The 23,560-nt window shown below is 49.1% G+C and overlaps 1 protein-coding gene across 3 annotated transcripts in view; it reads right to left on the reverse strand.

Moving 5' to 3' along the window:
* CBFA2T3 (CBFA2/RUNX1 partner transcriptional co-repressor 3) overlaps positions 1–23,560 on the reverse strand; it is a 50,840-nt gene that overhangs the window by 21,433 nt on the left and 5,847 nt on the right. For all 3 annotated transcript variants that reach the window (XM_040329610.1, XM_040329612.1, XM_040329611.1), the window contains exon 2: positions 8,151–8,297. In XM_040329610.1, the coding sequence (XP_040185544.1) occupies positions 8,151–8,271 (121 nt within the window). In that variant the 5' untranslated portion in view covers positions 8,272–8,297. The remainder of the gene's footprint in view (positions 1–8,150; positions 8,298–23,560) is intronic.

Consider the following 23,560-nt stretch of genomic DNA (forward strand, 5'->3'; position numbering starts at 1 on the left):
GCTCTTCTGGAAGAATGGTCAAACATTCCCTGTGGCGCTGTCATCGATCGTCTGTTCCCTGATATAGGGAAACATGAGCAATGATGTCACACGTCCAGCCCCGCCCCCCTACAGTTAGAAACACATATGAGGTCACACTTAACCCCTACAGCGCCCCCTTGTGGTTAACTCCCAAACTGCAATTGTCATTTTCACAGTAATCAGTGCATTTTTATAGCATTTTTTGCTGTGAAAATGACAATGGTCCCAAAAATGTGTCAAAATTGTCCGATGTGTCCGCCGCAATGTCGCAGTCACGAAAAAAATCGCTGATTGCCGCCATTAGTAGTAAAAAAAAAATTATTAATAAAAATGCAATAAAACTATCACCTTTTTTGTAAACACTATACATTTTGCGCAAACCAATCGATAAACACTTATTGCGATTTTTTTTTACCAAAAATAGGTAGAAGAATACGTATCAGACTAAACTGAGGGAAAAAACTTTTTTTTATATCTTTTTTTGGGGATATTTATTACAGCAAAAAGGAAAAAAATATTGATTTTTTTAAAATTGTCGCTCTATTTTTGTTTATAGCACAAAAAATAAAAACCGCAGAGGTGATCAAATACCACCAAAAGAAATCTCTATTTGTGGGGAAAAAAGGACGCCAATTTTGTCTGGGAGCCGCGTCGCACGACCGCGCAATTGTCAGTTAAAGCGACGCAGCGCCGAATCGCAAAAACTGTCCGGGTCCTTTACCTGCCTAAGTGGTTAGTAAACGCTTATGGCACAAAAAAGTTACAGTTTGGCAATATGTATATATATAATATATACACACAATTATATATAAATACACACACACACACATATATACAGTATATATACACACACACATATATACAGTATATATACACACAATTATATATATATATACACACACACACACACATATATACAGTATACACACACACACATATATACAGTATATATACACACACATATATACAGTATATATACACACACACACATATATACAGTATATACACACACACATATATACAGTATATATACACACACATATATACAGTATACACACACACACATATATACAGTATATATACACACACAATTACATTATATATATATATATATATACACACAATTATATATATATACACACACACACACACACACATATATACAGTATATATACACACAATTATATATATATACACACACACACACACACATATATACAGTATATATACACACAATTATATACAGTATATACACACACACATATATACAGTATATATACACACACATATATACAGTATATATACACACACACATATATACAGTATATATACACACACATATATACAGTATACACACACACACATATATACAGTATATATACACACACACATATATACAGTATATATACACACACACACATATATACAGTATATACACACACACATATATACAGTATATATACACACACACATATATACAGTATATATACACACACACATATATACAGTATATACACACACACACACATATATACAGTATATACACACACACATATATACAGTATATACACACACACACACATATATACAGTATATACACACACACACACACACATATATACAGTATATATACACACACAGTATATTTTACATTTATATAAATGAATTCAACTTCATGCCCCTCCCCCACCAGTGGAGAAGCACCACCCAAATGGGCCGGGCTCTCAGCGAATGACGTTCCTGAAGACACAGAGCAGCAACAAGCTAATTTCACCATTTCCAGGACTCGTACTTCAAGAGCCTGCACAGACACAGGGACACAGTTTAGCTAATAAATACCAATTGGAAGTTTGATGAGCTCGGTGTGACCTGCACAGAAATACCAAACTGGAGCTGCAGGCGGAGTTCCCCTTTAACCGCACAGAGGAACGCCGTCCTTATCCATCGCATTCGCTCCGAAGATAACTTCCCCCGGGGGGAGTCCTGATCCACATCCAAAGCACACTGTCATTATATAATAAGGGGGGCCCCCAATTCTTCTATATTGCCCCGGGCCGTGTCCGGTACTTATTGGTGAATGGCACTTACCTTGCTGTAGCTTCACCCCTCTGTCTATAGCTGTGTGATCGCCTTCCACTAACACACACACACACACACACACACACTGGCACCGAGTGCAGGCTGAGGGGCGGCCCACGAAAGAGCAGCCCAAAATAACCGCATGCCCACAACTGACAGGTGGGATCCCAAAGTGACACTCCGTCCGTGTGTGTGTCCGTGTGTGTGTGACTGACATGTTCCATATGTGTGTGTGTGTGACATGTTCTGTGTGTGGGCTGCATGTTTGTATCGCAGGAATCACAGGGGGCCGACATGTACAGACCCGTCACATCACAGCTATACAAACCCAACACTAACCCCCCCGGAGAGCAGTACACACACATTACACATACATTACACACACACACACATTACACACACACATACATTACATACATATACATTACACACACACTTACATTACACACACATTACACACACATATTACATACATATACATTACACATACATTACATACATATACATTACACATACATTACACACACATATACATTACACATACATTACATACATATACATTACACATACATTACACACACATATACATTACACACACATATACATTACACATACATTACATACATATACATTACACATACATTACACACACATACAAACATTACACACACATACATATACATTACATACACATTACATTTATATACATTACACACACACACATATACATTACACACATATTACATACATATACATTACACACACATATACACACACATATACACACACAAATACATTACATACATATACATTACACACACATATACACACACATATACACACACAAATACATTACATACATATACATTACACACACAAACATATACATTACATACACATTACACACACACACACACACACACACACACACACACACACACACACATACATATACATTACATACATTACACACACATTACACACACATACATTACACACACATACATATACAGTATACACACACACAAATATAGATAGAAATTACATACACATACATAAACATTGGGGACACGGATTATGGACACACACACACACACACACACACATCTGTTCCTGTTCAGCATAAACTAAAAACCCATCAGATCAGAAGCTTCTACAACCCAACATCTAATTAAAGAACATCTGTCTGGAAGAAGTAGATCTCATGAAGGGGCTGAGAGAGACAATGTGGGGTATGAGAGATCCAGAGAGACAATGCTGAGAGATCCAGAGAGACAATGTGGGGTATGAGAGATCCAGAGAGACAATGTGGGGTATGAGAGATCCAGAGAGACAATGCTGAGAGATCCAGAGAGATAATGTGGGGTATGAGAGATCCAGAGAGACAATGTGGGGTATGAGAGATCCAGAGAGACAATGTGGGGTATGAGAGATCCAGAGTGACAATGTAGGGTATGAGAAATCCAGAGAGACAATGCTGAGAGATCCAGAGACAATGTGGGGTATGAAAGATCCAGAGAGACAATGTGGGGTATGAGAGATCCAGAGAGACAATGTGGGGTATGAGAGATCCAGAGAGACAATGTGGGGTATGAGAGATCCAGAGAGACATTGTGGGGTATGAGAGATCCAGAGAGACAATGTGGGGGTATGAGAGATCCAGAGGGACAATGTGGGGTATGAGAGATCCAGAGAGACAATGCTGAGAGATCCAGAGAGACAATGTGGGGTATGAGAGATCCAGAGAGACAATGTGGGGTATGAGAGATCCAGAGAGACAATGTGGGGTATAAGAGATCCAGAGAGACAATGTGAGGTATGAGAGATCCAGAGAGACAATGTGGGGTATGAGAGATCCAGAGAGACAATGTGGGGTATAAGAGATCCAGAGAGACAATGTGAGGTATGAGAGATCCAGAGAGACAATGTGGGGTATGAGAGATCCAGAGAGACATTGTGGGGTATGAGAGATCCAGAGAGACAATGTGGGGGTATGAGAGATCCAGAGGGACAATGTGGGGTATGAGAGATCCAGAGAGACAATGCTGAGAGATCCAGAGAGACAATGTGGGGTATGAGAGATCCAGAGAGACAATGTGGGGTATGAGAGATCCAGAGAGACAATGTGGGGTATAAGAGATCCAGAGAGACAATGTGAGGTATGAGAGATCCAGAGAGACAATGTGGGGTATGAGAGATCCAGAGACAATGTGGGGTATGAGAGATCCAGAGAGACAATGTGGGGTATGAGAGATCCAGAGAGACAATGTGGGGTATGAGATCCAGATAGACAATGTGGGGTATGAGAGATCCAGAGACAACTTGGGGTATGAGAGATCCAGAGAGACAATGTGGGGTATGAGAGATCCAGAGACAATGTGGTGTATGAGATCCAGAGAGACAATGTGGGGTATGAGAGATCCAGAGACAACTTGGGGTATGAGAGATCCAGAGAGACAATGTGGGGTATGAGAGATCCAGAGAGACAATGTGGGGTATGAGAGATCCAGAGAGACAATGTGGGGTATGAGAGATCCAGAGAGACAATGTGAGGTATGAGAGATCCAGAGAGACAATGTGAGGTATGAGAGATCCAGAGAGACAATGTAGGGTATGAGAGATCCAGAGAGACAATGTAGGGTATGAGAGATCCAGAGACAATGTGAGGTATGAGAGATCCAGAGAGACAATGTAGGGTATGAGAGATCCAGAGAGACAATGTAGGGTATGAGAGATCCAGAGAGACAATGTGGGGTATGAGAGATCCAGAGAGACAATGCAGAGAGATCCAGAGAGACAATGTGGGGTATGAGAGATCCAGAGAGACAATGTGGAGTATGAAATCCAGAGAGACAATGTGGGGTATGAGAGATCCATAGGGACAATGCTGAGAGATCCAGAGAGACAATGTGGGGTATGAGAGATCCAGAGGGACAATGTGGGGTATGAGAGATCCATAGGGACAATGCTGAGAGATCCAGAGAGACAATGTGGGGTATGAGACATCCAGAGAGACAATGTGAGGTATGAGAGATCCAGAGAGACATTGTGGGGTATGAGAGATCCAGAGAGACAATGTGGGGGTATGAGAGATCCAGAGAGACAATGTGGGGTATGAGAGATCCAGAGAGACAATGCTGAGAGATCCAGAGAGACAATGTGGGGTATGAGAGATCCAGAGAGACAATGTAAGGTATGAGAGATCCAGAGAGACAATGCAGAGAGATCCAGAGAGGCAATGTGTGGTATGAGAGATCCAGAGAGACAATGTGGGGTATGAGAGATCCAGAGAGACAATGTGGAGTATGAGATCCAGAGAGACAATGCTGAGAGATCCAGAGAGACAATGTAAGGTATGAGAGATCCAGAGAGACATTGTGGGGTATGAGAGATCCAGAGAGACAATGTGGGGTATGAGAGATCCAGAGAGACAATGTGGGGTATGAGAGATCCAGAGACAATGTGAGGTATGAGAGATCCAGAGAGACAATGTAGGGTATGAGAGATCCAGAGAGACAATGTGGGGTATGAGATCCAGATAGACAATGTGGGGTATGAGAGATCCAGAGAGACAATGTGGGGTATGAGAGATCCAGATAGACAATGTGGGGTATGAGAGATCCAGAGACAACTTGGGGTATGAGAGATCCAGAGAGACAATGTGGGGTATGAGAGATCCAGAGACAATGTGAGGTATGAGATCCAGAGAGACAATGTAGGGTATGAGAGATCCAGAGAGACAATGTGGGGCATAAAGCCATATCCACATCACACCATATATACACCATTTTCCACACCACCTCTACTGATAAAAATGTGTGATAGACAACTAGGCAGGAGAAAAGATGCCTATAGGCACAGCCTACTCTGTCTGATGGCAAGTCCATCCTGAGGTGCCCATAGGCACAGCCTATTGTGTCTGATGGTAAGTCCATCCCGAGGTGCCCATAGGCACAGCCTATTGTGTCTGATGGCAAGTCCATCCCGAGGTGCCCATAGGCAGAGCCTACTGTGTCTGATGGCAAGTCCATCCCGATGTGCCCATAGGCAGAGCCTACTGTGTCTGATGGTAAGTCCATCTCGAGGTGCCCAAAGGCAGAGCCTACTGTGTCTGATGGTAAGTCCATCCCGAGGTGCCCATAGGCACAGCCTACTGTGTCTGATGACAAGTCCACCCCAAGGTGCCCATAGGCAGAGCCTACTGTGTCTGATGACAAGTCCACCCCGAGGTGCCCATAGGCAGAGCCTACTGTGTCTGATGGCAAGTCCATAGAATATTAGGATAATTAATGCGTAAATAGGCTGATCTCTGACTTTCCCCGGATGAAGATGTCTTTGGGGACCTCAAATCTCAGGAGAGACCCCAGAACAGAAGATCTACTGGATTGGATGATTCTGGACCCCGGGATCCCATCAATGTCCTTCCTTTCCCGGGAAAAATAGGAAATATCCGGATTGCCCTCTGTGGGTATCTAAGCCGGGTCACCAAGACACGGCCTGAATGACAGAAGAGAACGATCTGTTACCCCCCAATCGATGGAGGAATGTTATTCAACATTATTAAATTAAATCCCCCCCCGGGGGGGGGGGGGGGGGAGGATACGGGGGACCTTCGTTTTCAAAGCATTTGTTGGATTAATGGAGATAAATCCACATTTGTTTTTGACTGCAATGAGAAGAAGTTTTGAAGGCTCGTGATCATTTTTCTTTGATGTTTCTGTTATTGTGATCCTCAGTCCTTGACATTTATTTGCTACAATTGTAACGGAAATTCCATTGCAGTATAATTACATTTTTATGTTCATGATATTTCCATCAAATGTTCCGTAAAACCATCTCACGAGTACCTCTCATGAAATACCCCAAGGCTACACGAGTACCTCTCATGAAATACCCCAAGGCTACATGAGTACCTCTCATTAAAGTACCCCTGGGGCACTAGAATACCTCTCGTGAAAGTACCCCAAGGCTACATGAGTACCTCTCATGAAATACCCCATGGCTACATGAATACCTCTCGTGAAAGTACCCCTGGGGTACATGAGTACCCCTTGTGAAAGTACCCTTTGTGAAAGCACTCCTGGTGTACATAAGTACACCTCTTGTAAGTACCCCTGGGGTATATGAGTACCCTTCATGAAAGTACCCCGGGGTACATGAGTATCACTTGTGAATGTATCTCTGGGGTAATTAAATACCCCACCTGAAAGTACCCCAAGGGCACAAGAATACCTCCTGTGAAAGTACCCTGTGCTACATGAATACCCCTCGTAAAAGTTCACCCAGGGTACGTGAATACCCTTTGTGATAGTACCCCAAGGCTACATAAGTACCTCTCATGAAAGTACCCCATGGCTACATCAATACCCCTTGTGAAATTACCCCTGGGGTACATGAGTATCCTTTATTAAAGTACATTCATTAAAGTACCCCAGGGGTACATGAATACCTCTTGTGAAAGTACCCCAGTATACATGAATACCTTTTGTGAAAGTACCCCAGTATACATGAATACCTCTTGTGAAAGTACCCCTTGGGTAAATGAGTACTCTTCCCGAAAGTACCCCTAGGGTACATGAACACCTCTTGTGAAAGTACCCCTAGGGTACATGAATACCCCTTGTGAAAGTACCCCTGTGGTACAGAAGTACCTCTCATGTAAGTACCCCTGGGGTACATGAGTACCCTTTGTGATAGTACCCCAAGGCTACATGAAAGTACCCCATGGCTACATGAATACCCCTTGTGAAAGTACCCCCGGGGTACATAAGTACCTCTCATGAAAGTACTCCTGGGGTACATGAGTACCTCTCATGAAAGTACCCCTATGTTCTCACAAAGGGTAGGTTTCTGGTGGGGCCTGAGGACGGGTTGGAGAACATTTGGTGTAGGAGCCAACTGGTGCCACCTTGTAGAAGAACCACAAGTCTCAGCATGCCATGACAGCCAACACAAGTTGGAGTTCCCCCATCAAGCTTCCTATGACATATCCATAGTACCACCCCCCAAGTTTCTATACAGACCCCCCCCATTTTAAAGCGGCATCTCACTTGTGCTTGGGGTGTAGGAGGAAGTGCGGTTGGTCCCTTGGCTCAGTGCAGGTGATGGAGGGGGCATGGTGGGCGGCGTGGTCCTCGTCTGGGTCTTCACATCAGCCGGTGAGTCTGGCATTGTAATCTGGGAATCGCGTGAATCGCCTGCGAAGAGAAAAGAACAGAGAATGAGAAGAGGCGCTCATAATAACAGGTTCTCTTTATAATCTCAGAGATGACAGATTGTGCCGGTGAGGGGGGGGGGGGGGGGGGGGTAAATTACCATTCAGGTGGAGAGGGGTCGGGGGCGATGGAAGAAGACGGGGACGGAGAGCAGCAGTTAAAGCAATTCCGAAACACCTGCTGCTGGGATCAGCTGTGGCGCTCCCCCCCCCCCCCACCTCCGCTACTATTATTAACCCTTGCCTAGCCGGCGGCGCTCTGTTCCTCTTCCAGCGACGAGGTCCGCGGGGTTCACTGCAGTTTGAGAGCCGAGGACAGGTGTGCGGCAGCTGCCGAGATCCGTCCGGCAACTCCAGCCAAGACCAAAGAAGGGAACGCCGGGCAGAAGACAGGAGGGAAGGAGTCTGCCAGGGCCGCCTTAACCCCTCGCGTGCCACCCGGCGCCAACACTTCGCAGGGTTCCTCGCCTCTATTTTATTTGTATTTATTGTTTTGTTGTACGGACGCTCGCGTGCGCCCACACGCACCCGGCCCCCGTTGTCCTTGCGCTTCTCTTTTTCTCTGGCATACGCCCCACCGGGCCAGGACTGGCGCACACCATATGGGATTGTAATGCCCCCCCCCCCCTCCTGGTGCCACAGATAAGAAGGCTCCCTGTTTATGAGAAGCACTTTTCTCAGCCGCCAGGGTTGGCGATTGGCGCTTGCGTGTTTTTTTTGACAGGTCTTGGGAAAACTCCAGAGCTCCCAGCCCGGCTCCAGCCAGGAACTCTCCTCCTCTCTCCGGATTATTTTTATTTGCTCGCTAATGGGCTGCAGCTGGACGTTTGTGTGGAGATGACATCTGGAGTCCATCACCAGCGCGGGCATCCAGGATCACGTCTACACAATGGTGCCAGAGACGGGAGGAGGAGGAAGGGGGCATTCTCCAGAGCTGGTTGTACGGTGCCATGTGCTGAGGGTACCAGCAAGCCGTTCCCAACGGGGGGGAGGGGGCATTCTCCAGGGCTGGCTGTACGGTCCCATGTGCTGAGGGTATCAGCAAGCCGTGCCCGCCGGGGGGGCATTCTCCAGGGCTGGCTGTACTGTCCCATGTGCTGAGGGTACCAGCAAGCCGTGCCCACCGGGGGGGCATTCTCCAGGGCTGGCTGTACGGTCCCATGTGCTGAGGGTACCAGCAAGCCGTGCCCGCCGGGGGGGCATTCTCCAGAGCTGGCTGTATGGTGCCATGTGCTGAGGGTACCAGCAAGCTGTGCCCGCCTGGGGGGCATTCTCCAGGGCTGGCTGTACGGTGCCATGTGCTGAGGGTATTCCTACATACAGTGGGACCAAGAGTGGGGGGCTACATTCCTACATACAGGGGGACCAAGAGAGGGGGGCTACATTCCTACATACAGGGGGACCAAGAGAGGGGGGCTACATTCCTACATACAGGGGGACCAAGAGAGGGGGGGCTACATTCCTACATACAGGGGAACCAAGAGAGGGGGGCTACATTTCTATATACAGGGGGACCAAGAGGGGGGGCTATATTCCTACATACAGGGGGACCAAGAGGGGGGGGCTACATTCCTACATACAGGGGGACCAAGAGGGGGGGGCTACATTCCTACATACAGGGGGACCAAGAGACGGGGGCTACATTCCTACATACAAGGGGACCTAGAGAGGGGGGGCTACATTCCTACATACAGGGGGACCAAGAGGGGGGGGGCTACATTCCTACATACAGGGGGACCAAGAGGGGGGGCTACATACAGGGGGACCAAGAGGGGGGGGGGCTACATTCCTACATACAGAGGGACCAAGAGGGGGGGCTACATTCCTACATACAGGGGGACCAAGAGAGGGGGGGGCTACATTCCTACATACAGGGGGACCAAGAGACGGGGGCTACATTCCTACATACAAGGGGACCAAGAGAGGGGGGCTACATTCCTACATACAGGGGGACCAAGAGGGGGGGCTACATTCCTACATACAGGGGGACCAAGAGAGGGGGGCTACATTCCTACATACAGGGGGACCAAGGAGAATGAATGTAGCCACCCTCTAAAAGGAAGTCGCATCACAGCAGCAATATAAAGGAATTTGGAGATTTGGGGGGGGGGCCTAAGAGTAATATAAGGGACTTTTTTTTCTAGTTAAGAATACATATTGTTATTTAAACCCGAGTTTACTGACACTTTAACTACCATTATGCCCCGTACACACTCTCGGAATTTCCAATGAAAAAAGTCAGATGGAATTTGTTCATCGGATATTCCTCTGTATGGAACTCCGATGGAGAAAAAACTATGCATGCTCGGAATCATTGAAATGTATTTTTCTCGGCTCGTTGTGCGTCACCGCGTTTTGGACTTTGGTGTGACAGTGTGTATGCAGACGGCTTGAACGGAATTCCGTCGGAGCCTAAAAATATTTGCCCCTCTGATGCTGGTTTCACTTTTCTTTTTTTTGTTACCTGAGGCTGAGCCTTCTCCTGATTACCCAATCAGAGCACCTTATTGGCCACCAATGCTGCTCTCTGATTGGACACGGTGCGGATTAGAGAGAAGGAACCAGCGGCATAGAAAATTTGAACTGGAAGTGCCAACAAACCATTTACTGGGGAATATTTATTTTCTTGGGCTCAGCTAAAGAGCGCTGAGGGTTTATATCACTTTAATACTCCAAACTCCCGGGAAATGCTACAGAAAGACTTACGGGACACCTCCCCCCCCCCCCCCAAATACACAGCTGGACAGTCCATACAGGAACCAAATCATCTGCTGCAAAATTGCAAAGGAATGCGTGTCCTCCAGTGATCCGTCCGCTGCAGCTGGGCTGTGTAGCTGCACGGCGAGGGCGACAACACTTTTCATACCACGTTAGTGAAACCCCCCCTCCCCCCTCCCAATCCATCAACCAAGGTGAGAAAAATTGTCCAACGAAAAATGGGTAAAAAAATTCAGATTGAATTTTTGTACAACGCATTCCTAGATGAGCGTTAATTTCTGACCATCTCCTGTATCATGTCTGCAGTCTCTGACCATCTCCTGTATCATGTCTGCAGTCTCTGACCATCTCTTGTATCATGTCTGCAGTCTCTGACCATCTCCTGTATCATGTCTACAGTCTCTGACCATCTCTTGTATCATGTCTGCAGTCTCTGACCATCTCTTGTATCCAGAGCTTTTTTTCTCAGAAAATAGGTGCAGGAACTCAACCACGACCCGTTCAGATTTCACAAACAGTAGTTGGGTCTTAAAGGGGCATTAAATACCAGGATTGCATTACACACAGAGTGCAGAGCTGTCACTTTTAAACACAGAAACCAGATTTCTGTGTTTACAAGTGATTGTGGTGAGCAGGCACCAAAGGGTCTGAGCCAAAGGTGGTGGAACTGAGTTCCCCCTGAAAAAAAGCCCTGCTTGTATCATGTCTGCAGTCACTGACCACGTCTTGTATCATGTCTGCAGTCTCTGACCATCTCCTGTATTATGTTCCTGAGTTTCTGACCATCTCCTGTATCATGTCTTCAGTCTCTGAACATCTCCTGTATCATGTCTACAGTCTCTGACCATCTCCTGTATCATGTCTGCAGTCTCTGACCATCTCCTGTATCATGTCTTCAGTCTCTGAACATCTCCTGTATCATGTCTACAGTCTCTGACCATCTCCTGTATCATGTCTGCAGTCTCTGACCATCTCCTGTATCATGTCTGCAGTCTCTGACCATCTCCTGCATCATGTCTGCAGTCTCTGACCATCTCCTGTATCATGTCTGCAGTCTCTGAACATCTCCTGTATCATGTCTGCAGTCTCTGACCATCTCATGTATTATGTCTGCAGTCTCTGACCATCTCTTGTATCATGTCTGCAGTCTCTGACCATCTCTTGTATCATGTCTACAGTCTCTGACCATCTCCTGTATTATGTCTGCAGTCTCTGACCATCTCTTGTATCATGTCTGCAGTCTCTGAGCATCTCCTGTATCATGTCTGCAGTCTCTGACCATCTCCTGCATCATGTCTGCAGTCTCTGACCATCTCCTGTATCATGTCTGCAGTCTCTGACCATCTCCTGTATCATGTCTACAGTCTCTGACCATCTCCTGTATTATGTCTGCAGTCTCTGACCATCTCTTGTATCATGTCTGCAGTCTCTGAGCATCTCCTGTATCATGTCTGCAGTCTCTGACCATCTCCTGCATCATGTCTGCAGTCTCTGACCATCTCCTGTATCATGTCTGCAGTCTCTGACCATCTCCTGTATCATGTCTACAGTCTCTGACCATCTCCTGTATTATGTCTGCAGTCTCTGACCATCTCTTGTATCATGTCTGCAGTCTCTGAGCATCTCCTGTATCATGTCTGCAGTCTCTGACCATCTCCTGCATCATGTCTGCAGTCTCTGACCATCTCCTGTATCATGTCTGCAGTCTCTGACCATCTCCTGCTGTATGTTTGCTGTCTCCGATAATGAATATTCACTGAATTTCATATTTGTGGCCCTTTGGTGATGTCAGGGGCCGCACTTTGGGCCCCTCATATCAGGAAAGTTGACCACCACAGCTCTAGAGTGTTGATGTTGATCACAAGTGACTGTTTTCGGAGAGTAACGAGGAAGCAGCAAACCAACGGAAGAAAAGTGAGAGTATTACCGCCGGCAGGGAAGCAGAAAGAGGAAGCGAGGGCGTGAGAACGGGTGATGGGGGGGGACTGCGGCCGCCTGTCACATGGCGGGAGCGTGGGAGCAGAGCAAGGGTTAACAGGAGACCCCAAGCACTCCTCTCCCTGCCCTTTAAATGGCTGGAAATGCAGAGCAGATGTTGGGAGGCCGATCCCAGCCCCCCCCCCCCCCCCCAGCTCCTAAATAAAGTAAAGTATTCCTGAAATTCAGCGCTGAGCCCCGCCAAGAACAACTCCAGATAAGAGCCGGAGACACTGGGCTCCATCTGGTCTCTGTTATGGAAACACTCAGCTGGGAGCCAGAGAGCGCCGCCCTGCGCAGGGCCTGGAGGAATGCGCAGCTTGTAATGGTTGAGGCTGAGCGGGGCCTACACAGAGCCCCAACGGCCCCCATCCCCCCAATACCCCAGCAGAGCATAATACCCCCCCTGTTCATGGAAAGACTTCACATGCTCACCGACGCCGACCGCCACGCTAAGACCTACCTACAGGGCCTACCCGAAACACAGAGCCCCAACGGCCCCCCATCCCCCCCAATACTCCAGCAGAGCATAATACCCCCCCTGTTCATGGAAAGACTTCACATGCTCACCGCCGCCGACCGCCGCGCTAAGACCTACCTACAGGGCCTACCCGGAACACAGAGCCCCAACGGCCCCCATCCCCCCCAATACCCCAGAAGAGCATAATACCCCCCCTGTTCATGGAAAGACTTCACATGCTCAACTCTGCTACGCTGACCGCCGCGCTAAGACCTACCTACAGGGCCTACCCGAAACACAGAGCCCCAACGGCCCCCATCCCCCCCAATACCCCAGAAGAGCATAATACCCCCCCTGTTCATAGAAAGACTTCACATGCTGACCTCAACCCTGCTACGCCGACCGCCGCGCTAAGACCTACCTACAGGGCCTACCCGAAACACAGAGCCCCAACGGCCCCCATCCCCCCCAATACCCCAGCAGAGCATAATACCCCCCCTGTTCATGGAAAGACTTCACATGCTCACCGCCGCCGACCGCCGCGCTAAGACCTACCTACAGGGCCTACCCCGAAACACAGAGCCCGGAGCCCCAACGGCCCCCCATTCCCCCCAATACCCCAGCAGAGCATAATACCCCCCCCCCCCTGTTCATGGAAAGACTTCACATGCTCACCGACGCCGACCGCCACGCTAAGACCTACCTACAGGGCCTACCCCGAAACACAGAGCCCGGAGCCCCAACGGCCCCCCATTCCCCCCAATACCCCAGCAGAGCATAATACCCCCCCCCCCCTGTTCATGGAAAGACTTCACATGCTCACCGACGCCGACCGCCACGCTAAGACCTACCTACAGGGCCTACCCCGAAACACAGAGCCCCAACGGCCCCCATCCCCCCCAATACCCCAGCAGAGCATAATACCCCCCCTGTTCATGGAAAGACTTCACATGCTCACCGCCGCCGACCGCCGCGCTAAGACCTACCTACAGGGCCTACCTCGAAACACAGAGCCCGGAGCCCCAACGGCCCCCATCCCCCCAATACCCCAGCAGAGCATAATACCCCCCCCCCTGTTCATGGAAAGACTTCACATGCTCACCGACGCCGACCGCCACGCTAAGACCTACCTACAGGGCCTACCCCGAAACACAGAGCCCCAACGGCCCCCATCCCCCCAATACCCCAGCAGAGCATAATACCCCCCCTGTTCATGGAAAGACTTCACATGCTCACCTCAACCCTGCCGACCGCCGCGCTAAGACCTACCTACAGGGCCTACCTGGAACACAGAGCCCCAACGGCCCCCCATCCCCCCCCAATACCCCAGCAGAGCATAATACCCCCCTGTTCATGGAAAGACTTCAACATGCTGACCTCAACTCTGCTACGCCCACTGCCGCGCTAAGACCTACCTACAGGGCCTGCGGGCCGCTTGTCTGTTGTCTGCAGAGCTAAGTACACCTTCAGCTATATTCTGCGTCTATGGACGGAAATGCTGGACTCGGGAGCGCGCTCGCAAGGTAGCCCCTCTGGCAGAGCGCTTCTCTAAGGGGGTTATACAATGCGGGGGAGGAGCTGCGAGAGCTGCCGAGGGACCCAAGAACAGGATGGGGCACTACCTCTCAATAATACCAATGATGGGGCACAGAAGACACAGGAGGAGAAGACACAGGAGCCGCTGCCCCGATCCCTGTCGCTGCTCGATGTGCCCGTCGATGCCCCGATCCCCGCCGCCACTCGATATACCCTCCGATGCCCGATTTCCGCCGCTGCTGGATGTGTCCGCCGATGCCCAATTCCTGTCGCTGCCCGATGTGCTCACCGATGCTGATACCCACCGCTGCTCGATGTGCCCGTCGATGCCCCGAACCCCGCCGCTACTCGATATACCCTCCGATGCCCGATTTCTGCCGCTGCTGGATGTGTCCGCCGATGACCAATTCCTGTCGCTTCCCGATGTGCTCACCGATACCCACCGCTGCCCGTCGATGCCCTGATCCCCGCCACTGCTCGATGTGCCCACAGATGCCCTGATCCCCACCGCTGCTTGATGTGCCCGCCTTTGCCCAATCCCCGCCGCTGGTCGAAGTGCCCGCCAATGCCACGATCGCTGCCACTGCTCGATGTGTCCGCCGATCCCTGCTGCTGCTCGATGTGCCCGCCGATGCCCTGATCTCCACCGCTGCGCAATGTGCCCGCCAATGCCCCGATCCCCGCCACTGCCCGATGTGTTCGCCGATGCTCCGATCCCTACCACTGCTTGATGTGCCCACCGATGCCCTGATCCCCGCCACTGCTCGATGTGCCTGCCAATGCCCCGCTGCTCCCTGATGTGCCCACCGATGCCCCGATCCCTGCCGCTGCTCAATGTGCCCGCTGATGCCCCGATCCCCGCCACTGCTTCGATTTGTCCGCCGATGCCTTGATCCCTGCCGCTGATCGATGTGCCCGCCGATGCCCTGATCCCTGCCGCTGCTTGATGTGCCCGCCACCTAGATGGGGTAAGTGCTGTTGGACTGGCAGACAGTGAGGGGTAAGGGGGGGTTCGAGGTGCCAGGGGGGGGATTGGTTGTTTGTCGCCCCCCCCCCCCAAACAAAGAACCACCGGCCGCCACTGGTAGGCAGATACAAATCCTTTATTATAAAACACAAATTTCTCTATTTTGTGTAAAGTTTCCACTTTAATAATCTCATCTGATCCCGGCGGTGTGCCGGCTCCCGACGTCTGAATATTCGCTCCGTGGTTTTCAGAGTTATGATGCCAGAGATTTTAGCAAGCAAAATTTTTGGCAGGGCTGCAGATGATGACATCATGCGTCATACGCCTATTAATCCTAATAAACAAAATAAAAACCGCTTCTCTGTAGCATTTCAGTCATCGCTGCACTTCCATGTTTTCCATAAATTCAATTCAATGGTGTTTTTGGCGCTCGAATGCCGCGAAGTTCCACTTTAAATACGAAAATATTTGAATCTCTTTAAATGGATATATTTTTTAATTTCTGTTTATTGAAAAATAGAAATAAAATGCAATTAAATTGTTATAAAAATAAAATGACTTTGGCTCTGGATCCCTCCATCCGATCCTCTCCGCCGGTATGGGCCAAACCAAATGACGCGGCCGGTAACTTTGTGACCTCAATTCTACAAATCACAAATATTCTGGCGGGTTGCTCGGCTGATCTCTCTAGGCGCACACAGCGGCTCCCAGCGCCCAGGTAGCCGGCACACTTCGGCGTGGGCTTTGCCATTTTTTGGCATGATTAAAAAATGGTATAGATTGTCCTTTCCACGGAAAGGGGGGGGGGGGGCAGAGCCACCCCTCGTCCTGGCAAAGTGCCACCGAAGCGCCCCTTGATAGCGGATGAGTTAACAGCATTAAGCGCCCCCAGCTGAGCGCCGCCGGGGCATCGGGCACACTGAACGGGTATAATCCTTGTGACCACTTAGTATTTCTGTGTCATTCTCGGCACACATTGAGTTCAATTATCAGGGTAATTAAAACAGGATGAGTTAATTGGCAGTCATTTGCGTGGCAGATGGTTTTAATTGTGGCATCAAACAATTCACCTGTTTATATAAACAAAAGTGAAGCGCGTGAGTGACAGGCCCGGTGTGACGAATGTGACGAGGATCACAATCCCGACACCCTGGGATACAGCACAAAACTCAAAGATCATCAGGCTGTCATTTATATTGTTTGTCATGAGGCGGCACAATTTGGTGGGGGGAGGGGGAGGGGGGGGGGGTGTTGGCTGCTTATCTTTTAAATCCTGACAGATGGAAGTGGGTTTGCCAAGACGCAGCATTGCAGTATATGGCGCGCGGTGCAATATTACACGTTCAATCGGGTGAACTCAACCTGTGGCTCTCCAGCTGGTTTAGAAAACTAAAGCTCCAAAAATCCCCTCACTGGAAAAATGGTTGGCTTGGGGGTAATGGGGGGGCTTCAATAATGGCAGGAGTCCCACAAGACAAGCCCATAGAAACAGCAATTCCGAGCGATCGATTCTGAGCCCCACAGAAAGCGCTCCCGGTATACCGGTGAGAAACGGATCGGTTTATGAAAAGCGCCATTCACCCGAGAAATGTCCTTCTTGCCCTCAACAATGGAGGGTTTTCTGGGGGTCACTGCAAGTGGAGCGGCCTGCAAGGAAACTGGACCCCTCGGTGAGCTGGGGGGGGTCCTTCCGACCCTTATGGGTCATTTTAGTTTTGGTTCTAAAAGTTTACTTCTATGTTTGAATGTTCTATTCATGTTGTAACATCCTACCAGTTCACCTCCATGTTGGTACATCCTACCACTTCACCTCCATGTTGGTACATCCTACCAGTTCACCTCCATGTTGGTACATCCTACCAGTTCACCTCCATGTTGGTACATCCTACCAGTTCACCTCCATGTTGGTACATCCTCCCAGTTCACCTCCATGTTGGTACATCCTACCACTTCACCTCCATGTTGGTACATCCTACCACTTCACCTCCATGTTGGTACATCCTCCCAGTTCACCTCCATGTTGGTACATCCTACCACTTCGCCTCCATGTTGGTACATCCTCCCAGTTCACCTCCATGTTGGTACATCCTACCACTTCACCTCCATGTTGGTGCATCCTCCCAGTTCACCTCCATGTTGGTACATCCTACCACTTCACCTCCATGTTGGTGCATCCTCCCAGTTCACCTCCATGTTGGTACATCCTACCACTTCACCTCCATGTTGGTACATCCTACCACTTCACCTCCATGTTGGTACATCCTACCACTTCACCTCCATGTTGGTGCATCCTACCACTTCACCTCCATGTTGGTACATCCTACCACTTCTCCTCCATGTTGGTGCATCCTACCACTTCACCTCCATGTTGGTACATCCTACCACTTCACCTCCATGTTGGTACATCCTACCACTTCTCCTCCATGTTGGTACATCCTACCACTTCACCTCCATGTTGGTACATGCTACCAGTTCACTTCCATGTTGGTACATGCTACCAGTTCACCTACATGTTGGTACATGCTACCAGTTCACCTCCATGTTGGTACATGCTACCAGTTCACCTCCATGTTGGTACATCCTACCACTTCTCCTCCATGTTGGTACATCCTACCACTTCACCTCCATGTTGGTACATCCTACCACTTCACCTCCATGTTGGTACATCCTACCAGTCCACCTCCACGTTGGTGCATGCTACCACTTCACCTCCATGTTGGTGCATCCTACCACTTCACCTCCATGTTGGTACATCCTACCACTTCACCTCCATGTTGGTACATCCTACCACTTCACCTCCATGTTGGTGCATCCTACCAGTTCACCTCCACGTTGGTGCATCCTACCACTTCACCTCCATGTTGGTACATCCTACCACTTCACCTCCATGTTGTAACATCCTCCCAGTTCACCTCAATGTTGGTACATCCTCCCAATTCACCTCCATGTTGGTGCATCCTACCAGTTCACCTCCATGTTGGTACATGCTACCACTTCACCTCCATGTTGGTGCATCCTACCAGTTCACCTCCATGTTGGTACATCCTACCACTTCACCTCCATGTTGGTACATCCTACCAGTTCACCTCCATGTTGGTACATCCTCCCAGTTCACCTCCATGTTGGTGCATCCTACCAGTTCACCTCCATGTTGGTGCATCCTACCAGTTCACCTCCATGTTGGTACATCCTACCACTTCACCTCCATGTTGGTACATCCTACCAGTTCATCTCCATGTTGGTACATGCTACCAGTTCACCTCCATGTTGGTACATGCTACCAGTCCACCTCCATGTTGGTACATCCTCCCAGTCCACCTCCATGTTGGTGCATCCTCCCAGTTCACCTCCATGTTGGTACATCCTCCCAGTTCACCTCCATGTTGGTACATCCTCCCAGTTCACCTCCATGTTGGTGCATCCTCCCAGTTCACCTTCATGTTGGTACATGCTACCAGTTCACCTCCATGTTGGTGCATCCTACCACTTCACCTCCATGTTGGTGCATCCTGCCAGTTCACCTCCATGTTGGTACATCCTACCACTTCACCTCCATGTTGGTACATCCTACCACTTCACTTCCATGTTGGTGCATCCTACCAGTTCACCTCCATGTTGGTACATCCTACCAGTTCACCTCCATGTTGGTACATCCTACCAGTTCACCTCCATGTTGGTACATCCTACCACTTCACCTCCATGTTGGTGCATCCTACCACTTCACCTCCATGTTGATACATCCTCCCACTTCACCTACATGTTGGTACATCCTACCAGTCCACCTCCATGTTGGTGCATCCTCCCAGTTCACCTTCATGTTGGTGCATCCTACCACTTCACCTCCATGTTGGTACATCCTACCAGTTCACCTCCATGTTGGTGCATCCTACCACTTCACCTCCATGTTGGTACATCCTACCAGTTCACCTCCATGTTGGTGCATCCTACCAGTTCACCTCCACGTTGGTGCATCCTACCACTTCACCTCCACGTTGGTACATCCTACCAGTCCACCTCCATGTTGGTGCATCCTCCCAGTTCACCTCCATGTTGGTACATCCTCCCAGTTCACCTCCAGGGCATTTCATGACATGACCTTTTCCTTGGGTTTCGTAACCAGCAGGATCCTGGCACATCCACATCTTCTACCATCTATTAGTATAAAGCAGGGGTCTTCCAAACTTTCTAAACAAAGGGACATTTTTTTTTATCCTTCAGACTTTAATGGGGCCGGACTGTGACCAGTGGAAGTGGAAATTTTCCTGCCATCAGTGGGAGTAAATATCACATTTGGTATTAGGTGGAGGAATAGTTCCCCATCATTGGTATCGTTGGGAGAAATAGTGCCCAATTGTTGGTGTCATTGGGAGAAATGGTTCCCCATTGTTGGTGTCATTGGGAGACATGTTACCCCATTGTTGGTGTCATTGGGAGACATGTTATCCCATTCTTGGTGTCATTGGGAGACATGTTACCCCATTGTTGGTGTCATTGGGAGACATTTTACCCCATTGTTGGTGTCATTGGGAGACATGTTACCCCATTGTTGGTGTCATTGGGATACATGTTACCCCATTGTTGATGTCAGTTGACAGAACAGTGTCTTGTATCAGTGGTAGGAATAGTGCTCTGAGGGTCTGATAGAGCCAAGAAAAGGGCCGCATCTGGCCCCCGGGCCACAGTCTTCGAGACCACTGGTATGGAGGAGCGGGACGCACAGGATAGGGGTATTTGAACTATAGTACAGGTGAACTACAAAGCCTACAATGGCTTTAAAGTTTCTGAGCCCAGACAAGCCTTCATATTTGTTGGAGGTCAGCAAATCCGAAATTTCTGAAATCACTTGACTGGCATGACGGCCATTCCATCCGCCATCTTCACAAGGAGAAGGCGGCAATGGTGGCCTCCATATCTTCCTCCACACAGGTTTCCTTTGACTTAATGCTCATCCTCCCCACATCCTCTTATGTAACCAACCTCAGGCGAGGAGGAGGAACTGGGCTGGTGGTTTTGGTTGAATGGATAAGAGATGTTATATGGGGGGAGGGGAGGGAGGAACGTCCTAAAAGGGGAACTAGAGGTCCAACTCTCAGACAAAGAGGCCAAGATAGATATTTCTACAGAAAGCGGCGGCTCCGGAAACAGAAATCTTCGGCAGATGAAGTCGATAACAACGTTTCCTGACGCGCAATAAATGAGAAATCTGATGTTTCAAAAGCGGCAAATTCCCTTTTTTTGTTATCACAATAATTATCGGCTTCGTCTGTTTTCCAAATAATGAAGAAGAGAAAAAGTTTATGTCAGGGCAAAAAAAAAAACGAAAAAACATAAACCGATACATCTCTGTCACACGTAGACATTTCCACAGGTTGTACCCCACGAGGGCAGACAGTCAGCAACAAAGACCCCTCCCTCAACAGTAGATCCCCCTCCAGCAACGATTGACCCCCCTGCAAAATAAGACCCACCCCCAGCCACAATAGATCCCTTAAAAGCAACAAAAGACCTCCTCAGCACCAATAGACCCCCTTCCTCTCCCCCTGCAAAAATAGATCCCCTTCAGCAACAAAGACCCCCTCCCTCAACATTATACAAACGAGAAAAGTGCCGCGCTCTAAACAGGGGAATACTTCATATTCCCATCGCCCACATGCAAAAGACCCCACTCTGACACGTTTCGTCATGGGAACATGTGACTTTCTCATGGGGATACCCTGAGGAAGTCACATGGCCTTGGGAGCCCCCTGAGGAAGTCGTGTGTACCTGTGAGGATATACTTCATATTCCTATCGCACACATTCAAAAGACCCCACTCCGACACGTTTCGTCATGGGAACATTTTACTTTCTCATGGACGCTTTACTTTTTGACGCTATTTACGTCGTTCCATGGTGCGCTGGCAAATATTTCTACTAAACAGGGGAATACCACCAGACAGGGCGGAGTCCACAGGTGGGGGCGCTCAGGCTGCGGTGTCCTCCAAACACTCAATTAGGTCAACAAAATAGAAAAATTGGCGGAAACTCCAATTTATAAGAATAATTTATTGCCACATGTAGGAAAACAAAAAAAACTGACGCTTTTCGTCTGGAGAGCCTTGGTCACTGCATAAAATGACAGAGAAACACATTCAATGTATAATACATGGGAGTCTCCTCTCCACCCATCCAATCAGCATCAGGGTAATCAAGCACATGGAAGAGTTGTTGGGTTGGTGGGCAAGTACTGTATATGAAGAGACGTCAGGAACTGGACATGCTATTGGTTAAAGACCTAGGCTACATACGCAGACAAGGTAGTATCTGGTTTTGCGCTGCTTAGTAATAAAAAAAAGTGGCCTGGATTCAAGAAGCAATTGCGCCTGTGTAACCATAGTTACACAGCGCAATTGCTTACTTGCCCCGGCGTAACGAATGCTCCTGATTCAGGAACCTCGTTACGCCGACTGCAGCCTAAGATCTGTGCGGCATAAGGCTCTTATGCCCGCATATCTTAGGCTGCATTATTGCGATGGCCGCTAGGTGGCGTTCCCGTTGTGCTCAGCGTATAGTATGCAAATTGCATACTAACGCCGATTCACAACGTTGCGCGAGCCCTGCGTACGCAGTTTACGTCGTTTCCGTACGGCGTTTTTCGCGTAAGGCTGCAGCCAATGCTACGTATACCCGTCGTTCCCGCGTCGCGAAATTTGAAATTTACGTAGTTTGCGTAAGTGAATCGTGAATGGCGCTGGACGCCATTCACGTTCACTTTGAAGCAAATGACGTCCTTGCGACGTCATTTGCCGCAATGCACGTCGGGAAAGTTTCCCGACGGAGAATGCGCTCTACGATCGGCGCGGGAACTCGCCTAATTGAAATGATCCACGCCCCCTACGGGATCATTTAAATTGCGCGCGCTTGCGCCGGGGGTATTTTGCCGGTGCGCCCACGCAATTTACGGAGCTACTGCTCCGTGAATCAAGGGCAGCGCAGCAAATTTGCGGGGGCGAAGGGCAAAAACGTTGCCCTGCGCCTCCGTAAAAAATGCGCAATTCTACCTGAATCCAGGCCAATGTTTTTACAGGAACTTTGCACAGTTTGGTCGGTGCAACTTATGCAGAATTTTCATGGGCTGCCCATTTTTTTTTAGCATGTTCCCCCCATCCCCCCCCCCCCCATCTGTCACACAAATTATGATAAAAACGTGAACCCCCCACCCCCCCCCTCCCCCGCAGGAACAGGACTTCCCCCCTCCCCCCCTCCCCCGCAGGAACAGGACTTTTTTTCCCCTTCTTTTTGCAGATCTCTGTAGACGTCATTTGGCATCTCTCCGGCGGAGGCAGCGAGTGGGTGAGGAGCCTCTCCCTGCCGGGTGCGAGGATGGCGGCACGTTTCAGCTGCTGTACTGTTTGCACAGGAACAGAAGGGCTGGCACCGATCGCTGCCACCGCGAATGGCTGGCACTGCGCCATCCCCCCCCCTCAGAGAAACGTGAAAAGGGGGTACGCCGGGGACCGAGGAGCCAATAATAATCGGCTCTTACTGAAGAAACAACCTCCGCTGTATGTATAAGTCATAAAAAGATCCTGATTTGTGGGAAACGTTCG

The sequence above is a fragment of the Rana temporaria genome, chromosome 11 (assembly GCF_905171775.1).
Source record: "Rana temporaria chromosome 11, aRanTem1.1, whole genome shotgun sequence".
NCBI lineage: Eukaryota > Metazoa > Chordata > Amphibia > Anura > Ranidae > Rana > Rana temporaria.